This window comes from Platichthys flesus, chromosome 4 (assembly GCF_949316205.1).
Source record: "Platichthys flesus chromosome 4, fPlaFle2.1, whole genome shotgun sequence".
Lineage (NCBI taxonomy): Eukaryota > Metazoa > Chordata > Actinopteri > Pleuronectiformes > Pleuronectidae > Platichthys > Platichthys flesus.
Window position 1 is genome coordinate 5,472,313 of NC_084948.1, and position 7,756 is coordinate 5,480,068.

Below are 7,756 nucleotides of genomic sequence, written 5' to 3' on the forward strand. Positions count from 1 at the left end.
TGTCTCTCTCTCTGTGTGTGTGTGTGTGTGTGTGTGTGTGTGTGTGTGTGTGTGTGTGTGTGTGTGTGTGTGTGTGTGTGTGTGTGTGTGTGTGTGTGTGCGTACGTGCGTGCTTGCGTACGTGCGTGCATTTGTGTGAGGTAAGTCAGAGCCAGACCTCCTCGCTGCTTGAGCTGTTGACCTTATAGATGTAGCCCACCATCGGATATCTGGCAAAACCTGAAAATCATCAGGGAGAAGAATACAGAACGAACACGTCACGGGAAAATGCTGCCGTTGCACCACAACGAGGCTAAAGTATAAATAATGAAGAGTGTCGTTCCCTGACCTCTGGCGGCGTAGGCTAAAGACAGATCTTCCTCCTCCTCTTCCTCTTTCTTCTTCTCTCCCACACTGTTTTGCTGGGCAGCCTCTCGGGCTTCGAGGAGAAATGCAGGAAAGATGGGGGAGATGGTAAAAGATACGTTAATGTTGAGTTAGAAGGGATAGCTTACCTTTATTTCTATAATTTCTATTTCTCTGTTTGATGATGTGCTTGATTACACTCTCTTGTATCCTTCCTCACCTCCATGTGAGGAAGGATACAGTGCATGGTCATTTTCAGAGTGAGTTTGTTGCCATCCCTTCACCTTCACATGCACATCAGTCACAGACGAGAACACTTCCAGGCTCTCTTTAAATCTGTCATCTTTTTGCTTATTAAGAAACCAATGCGTGAATGTGAATGTGATGATGATGGTGCTGTCCTTCAAGGAATCTTCCTATGAGTTCACATCTTCCTGTCACAATAAGCAAATCATGGGACCTTTTAAATAAAATGTGTCTGTGTTTGTTTGTTACTTAGCGGGATTACACAAAATGTACTAAATCGATTTTCATGTAATCTGGAGGATGGGGTTTGACCCAAGGAAGAACCAATTACATTCTGGTACAACTGAATTTAAATTGGTGTTTGTATTAGAAGACTCTGAGTTCCTTTTTTTTTATTTTTTATAATTCTCTCACTATAACATTATTCTGTGTCCAAGAGATAAACAGCGACTAGAGTGTGTGTCTATGTCTGTGTGTATGTGTGTGTCATCACGGAAAAAATGTGATCTAGGAAACAGCTTCTGCTGCGGGTACTTTGTTTGTGGACAGAGTTTCTAAATGCGATATCGTCACAAATGTTTAATGTGAAGAATCGTAGAGTAGGGACCTCTCACCCTTTCTCAAAGTGCTGAGGTCGTTGAGCTGCATGTTTGAAGGCAGAGACATGTTCTCTCTGGGGATGTAGGTCTTATCGCCCTTCTCTGCTTTCAGGTTGGCAGAGTTACTGTGCAAGAAGCATGGATTAGACGTGTGATTGGCCTTCAGGATGCACACAAAGTATTTATAAGAGCACAAAAAAATGCTTTCATCCGACTTTCCCTCAGGCGCTGAGGTTATAACTATCTGATTGAAATATGGGGTCTGATAGTGGTGTGTGATACTCTGTCAGTTTGGTGTCAATGGAAGGAAGTTGGTGGTGAGAATAAAAGAAATACTCAATCTACAATTTGTTTATTTCTATATATCTAAGGCGTTTTTATTCTCTACAAGTGACATGTAGATGTGATTATCTGACTATGTGTGGCTATATGTTTGAGGCGTTCAGTGACCATGACTGAATCCATGTTAAATATCACTTGTGTACTCTCTTGCTGAGAGACAGTTATCTTAGATAACTGGAAGACTGGTAGACTGGAAACAAGGGGAGCAGCTCGTCTGGCTCAGTCAGGCCTTGTGCAATCACTCTTTCGAGGCTTTTCTGGTTATCTCACAGTGAAGATATGACTCATTGTTAGCTTTGTATTCTTTGGTCAGAATCAGGAAACTTAAAACCCTTTGCCAAAATAGGCGATTCCACTGCTAGAGGTAGCTACTTAACCTACAATTAAAGTTTTAGTGCTGGGCCTGACTTAAACTTGACCTGCTGCTGGACTCAGTCCACAGAACAATGACGCTTCATCACTTTTGCTTCCCAAAGACCTTTTCACTTCTTTATTCTATATTCAGCTTAACACAGTTATCAGAACCCTGAACTGGAGAATCAGTTGTAGTTGTAAGCATCGTGCCCTGGTTGTATGGAATTCAATCTTTCCTGTCCGGCTGCTTTACGATGTGATCTAAAGTCTGATTACTTTGTTTACCTTTTCTTGGTCATCAGAATCTCCACTGGCTCGTCTGTAGCACAACACAAGGAGATGCATTATCCTGCTGAATGAATATCATGAGCTACAAGTTTTCCGGTGCACAAAAACAAACTGCCATCTCACCAATAGACTTGCTTTTGTTTTTTTGCATGAGGCAGAGAACGATTAGACTGAGGATGAGGAGGGCCATGAAAGCCATGGCTCCCCCAGTCACTATTCCCAGCATGGGCACCTCCACACGAGACTGCAGGAACTCTGGAGAGACATGGAGAGAGAGTACAATGAATGATTCCAGGGAGCTATGCTAATTCATTGTCTTATAAGATGAGTACCACTTTCATATTTGTGCAGTAAATATGAAGCTGCAGCCATGAGATGGTTAGTTCACCGAAAGTGTGGCCTTATTGGTCCTTCTTTGCTTTTCACCATGACTGACCTGCTAGTGTGAGGTTGTTCTGCACCGCTCCGACACTGTTGCTTGCGTTCAGCGATAAATTCCCTGATAGACTACTGAGCGTCACCCTCAGCGTGTGATTGGTCAGCCAAGGGTAGCTTTGCGAGTCCAGGATGAAGAAGTCAGAGGTGTTGGCCACCAGATGGCCAGACTGGTCAACAAAGGTGATGGTGGCAGGCGGGTTGGACCGTACCAGGGCAAAGAGGATCAGGGAGAGGCCGGGGGCTGAGGTTTCAGTGAAGTGGGCGTTCATCCTGAGGATCTCTGGCTGAACTGGGGAACAGAGGAGAGGAAGGACTCAACAGTTTATTCATCATATCAACAGAACTAAGCTGGGTCCTGTTATTATCCTGAAACTTTTTACACTGGACGTTGAGTGTGACTGTGGCATTGTAGCTCTCTCCTGTCCTGGGGTTTGATGCTACACACACTAGCTCCCTGTCCCACTTTCTGGCCTGAAGAGAGAAGGTGCTGTTGTGATTGGTTCCTGGTCTCATGAGCACTGAATCTTCCTGTGATGTCATCACCAGGCGTCCATGGTTGGGTGACGGCGTTCCCTGTCGCTCCCCATTCAGGTACCAAGTCAGCAAAGGTGGAGCATGAGGATCCCAGCCATCCGCTTGGCAGTTAAACCGATGTGTCCTGTTCTCCTGCAGTGTCACGGCTGCCCGGTGCCATCCATCAATTCTTGGGGCGGGCTCAATTGCACCTGTGGGTGGGTAATGCCCGATGTTAGGGCAACAAGGTGATGTTTTAAAATGATCTAAGTAAAGATAGCAATCAATTTCTCTATATGTGTGACTTTCTAGCCTATGTGAAGCATTTCAAAACATATATGATCACATTCCAAGCTACACATATTTAGGCTGTTTTGTCTTAAATTGGATGAAGCAACCTTCATGTTTATGACTATTATTGTTGAAATAGTTGTGGTGTAATAACCTCAACAACCATTGAATTGAAAAGAACACCAGCTGTATAACAGAATACACTTCCTGTGTACCTCACCTGTCCAGGATAAGGCCAGAGTGTGAAGGAACACGACAGCAGAGCCTGACGCCCACCTCCTCAGACACACACACTCCATACTGGCCCAGCGGAGCACCGCGTACAGACTCCCACAACTAACTGCTGGAAGAAGAAACCACATAATGTGAACAACAGCAATGATAACATAGGATTGAACATTCACTTCAACAAATCCACAGCCAGTTACCCATGGAGATAATAAGGGTTTAGACCCCTGAGGTTGTTCAATGTCTGCTTTTAAAACATCTCAATACAGGGTGAAGGGAGAGGTATTTAATTTATCATACATAAAGTCTCGCAAATTAAATATCAGTAAAACTCTCAATATTGAGTATGATGTGATCTTATCTCTTGGTTCTACTTAACTAGCTGCTGGTTGGTGTGAGCTCTTACCAGACCTGTTCAGCTGGCTCCTTCACTCAGTTTGAGACTAGGATCTCGGGGCTAGATTAGCACTAATAAGCATAATGCACCAGAACCTCTGATCTTACAGTCACCAAATTTAGTCTTTTAGAACAACTCTGGTTCCAGATGTTAGTTTCTTTATTTAAATTTCTAGACCATAATCTATTTTACCTCCATTGCCGGAGTTTAGCACCTGAAGCCAGGACGACCAGCTACAAGATGAATCAAGATCATAAAACCTTTGATTTGGAAAAAAAATGACTATGTAATAATGTAATAATAACAAAATGACAAAGGTACAAGATTGTGTGCATAATTATCTTAAAAATGAAGGACCCACACATCCTACAAACCATTGCAAGCTCACAAGCTGGCCCTCACTAGAGCTACGCTCCAGTAGATGACAGGACCCTTTCCTCATCATTCACTGTGGTCAACACTGAACATTCTGATTGTAGCCGACATGATTTTCGTGATTGTGGTCAACATTTCTTTTCCACTTCCAGCACGCTCCACCAATCAGAAACGCTATGATCGAACCTGAGGATTGTGGTTATTCTGGTATTTCTCCTTGACATCCTAATAAACCAGTTTTTTTTATGTAGTTGTCATCATAATGACTTGTGATGACAAGAGCATATAACATAATTTCACAATCTTTTAGCTTGTGGTAAGTCTACCTTGGATGGTTACAACATTAAGGCTGATATTCAAAATCTCTGGGGTTTTTACTTCCAGAACCCCCATTCAAACTTTTTAGCTGTTCTTCATGAGTCCAACATTGTTATTGAAGTGCAGCCTTCAACAGTGGAACACTACTATTGTTACTCTACCTTACTTACTCTGGATAGTGCACAGACACACTGTAGACAAGCTTCCACTGTGACACTGAAACACCACATTGAGGTCTGTGGATTATCCAGAGGAACCACCAGCAGCGCTCTCAGAGAGGGATGCAGCGAAACATAAACACATTAAAGCAGAATGAGCTCAAATCCACTGTGGGAACAGGAGGATGTAGGTGTCAGTTTGTGACTCAAGTGAATTCATCCCGGAGACACGATTCAAGATTCTGATGTTTTAGACAGAAGACAGCAAAAACAAAAAGTGTAATAAAAAACATTCATAGGCCTGGTGGCAACAATGGTGACTATCTCACACACACACACACCAACACACATACAGCAAGTAAAGGGAATTAGCTATGTCTAGTATTTGCTTGCGATCCGGGTCATGTGATCAGTGTGAGCACCTTGCAGGAAAACAGGAACTGAGCTATCAAGGAAAGACACACACACACACACAATTATACAAATATACAATTATGGGCCGAAGCAAGACAATTGTCTTCACTACATGCAGACATGCTAGAAGGTGTTACAGCTCTTGGGGCAATCTGATAGGCTGCGAGGGGCTATACATTACAGTCCTGCTGTACACACACATACACACACATACTGCGCTTTGCAAGGCTGCATGAAGGCATTTCAGTAGAGATGTGTGCACCTACATGCAGAAATAACACCCTCTACACAATATAAAGACACACACACACACAGTATTACCTCAGCCCTTTCTGCAGACGCTGTTGTGATTCAGCCTGCTGGAGCTCCATGGCAGCAGAGGAGGAGAGGAGGGAGAGTGAAGGATTGTGGTAACAGCGGATAGATGAGAGACAGCCCTCCCTGACTCAGTTGCTCTCCCATCTGCGTACACTCATACACTTACACACACACACACACACACACACAGGGTTCTCTGCAGGGTATACGGCAGCTCCAGTAGCAGCGTCCACAAGCTGGCAGGGGCTGCAAGAGCCGGCTGACGCAGGCAGTCACGCTGTCGCCACTCTGAGAGAGTGGGAAGGAAGGAGGGGGAGAAGAGGAGGAGGCAGTTGAGGAGATGAAGGGAAATGGGAAAGAGAAGAGGGAGAGGTTATTGTAGCAGAGGATGCAGAGAGGGAAATAGAGAGGAGAGGAGAGGAGAGGAGAGGAGAGGAGAGGAGAGGAGAGGAGAGGAGAGGAGGACGTACAGGCTTGAAGACAAGAGGAGCTCTGTGTAGAACATCAGTCTGTAATGATCTAGGACATGGTGTTGTGGTGGACAGAAGAGCGGAAACTGTCAGTTCAGAGGGACAACACACATCTTTTCCCATCATCCACTTCTCCAGTCCGTCATCAGGCGTGTTAAAACAACCCCTGAGACCCAAACGCTGGCACACTACAGGGCTGATGCTGTCTGAGCTCAGTTACTTCAGACTGGAAAGACTCTGCACTGCAGCCTGTTCAGACCAGAGCAGCAGCATGCAGAACACAGCAGCCATAAGACAGACCAAGAACATGCTTTAATGAGAAGTCCAATGTGAATCTAACAAATACCACGTCCTTACAATCAATACTGATCCAACATCGAACCACCTTGAGAACCAGGTCAGCAGGGGTCGGGGAAACATCAAGACTTTATAAGTGGAGGTTAATCAGCTGCATATTAAAACACACAAACAGGTAGAGACAGTGCAGCGCACACACTTGTGTGTTCAGACTGTTGAGAGGACTGGTCGGTGTGAGACACAGTCAGCTATCTCCTTTCTTTAAACCTGCTGGATGAAACGGCAAATACCTCTAACAAAGAATGCACACCCACTGAACAGCAAAAAGTCATCTTAAAGTGTTTGATTCCACCAAACACTTCCGGAGTTTCAGGGGTCAACAGCGTTGCAACCAAATTGAATTGAATAATGGTGAGTCCTGTGTATGAAGACGTGTCTTCACCTAGTCCCACTATCCAGAAATGAAGCCAAAGTATCCCAGATGTGAACACTACCTCTTCTCCCAGAGTCTGCGCTGTAACGATCAGAGGGTGGAACCGCGGCATCAAGGTTGTGCTGATACATGTGCTTGAACAGTCTCAGCTGTCAATCATAGAGTGTCAGCCCAAACTTACCAGAAATATTAAGACTTGGACAGTGTCATAAGAATTAATTAAATGACGAAACCATACCCCAGAAAAAAATATTTGACGTGTACTTACTTTAGTTTGATCCATCCACTATAATAGAGGAGGCAGGATTTATGATGTATACTGCAGCCAGCCACCAGGTGGCGATCAGGATGATCTGGTGTTATTTTTGGGGATCAGTCAATTCTTTCATCTTTATAAACAGTGTATGACAAAGCTTTACATTAATAAATCTGAGGAATCTGCTTTCACATTGTTTGTCATAGGTTGATATGAAAAATCACACCCCTAGCATTTTCAAAAATTAACATCAGTGTTGTCCTCAAGTGAATATAATTTCAAGAGACTTTCATTTAAAGATCTTCTCTACATATTTATTGCATCACATGGATGTTTGAGTTGTACAGTGTGTGTGTGTCGTTTCAATGTTCTCACAAGAGAGACATACACCCCTGAAGCAGACGATAGCCTAGAGTTAGCGAGCGAGTCACACAAACTCCGGCTTCTAGCAGTCGTTGGTCATTGCACGTTCATGTGTTTTGTGGCTGTAGCTTTAACGAGAGGGCTGATAGGAAGTGGTGGGATGTATCATTTTTAAAGGGCACCAACCCTAGCTTTAACGCCTCCAGTGCACATGCAGTTCACATGCACTGCACAGGAGTGTGACACTCAATGGCTTCAAACTATGAAAGCTTGGGATTGTTACGTTATTCGTAGCACAAAGACACACAAGACA

The 7,756-nt window shown here is 44.1% G+C and overlaps 1 protein-coding gene across 1 annotated transcript; it reads right to left on the reverse strand.

The window, feature by feature from the left end:
- Positions 1-5,828, reverse strand: LOC133951322 (transmembrane protein 25). The gene is made up of 9 exons (XM_062385197.1): positions 5,628-5,828; positions 3,637-3,759; positions 2,993-3,337; positions 2,611-2,901; positions 2,298-2,429; positions 2,172-2,205; positions 1,206-1,315; positions 329-418; positions 1-219 (listed from the first exon to the last, which is right to left on the reverse strand). Exons 2-9 carry the CDS (start codon positions 3,713-3,715, stop codon positions 146-148), a joined length of 1,155 nt encoding a protein of 384 aa, XP_062241181.1. The 5' UTR covers positions 3,716-3,759; positions 5,628-5,828; the 3' UTR covers positions 1-145.
- Positions 5,829-7,756: the final 1,928 nt, after the last annotated feature.

Bases quoted from the DNA above. Each gene is read 5' to 3' on its own strand.
- LOC133951322 (XM_062385197.1), bottom strand. From the start codon at position 3,715: ATGGAGTGTGTGTGTCTGAGGAGGTGGGCGTCAGGCTCTGCTGTCGTG. The intron at 3,338-3,636 runs GTGAGGTACACA...ACCCACCCACAG, and splicing joins TCTGGCCTTATCCTGGACAG to GTGCAATTGAGCCCGCCCCA. The intron at 2,206-2,297 runs GTGAGATGGCAG...GTTGTGCTACAG, and splicing joins AAACAAAAGCAAGTCTATTG to ACGAGCCAGTGGAGATTCTG.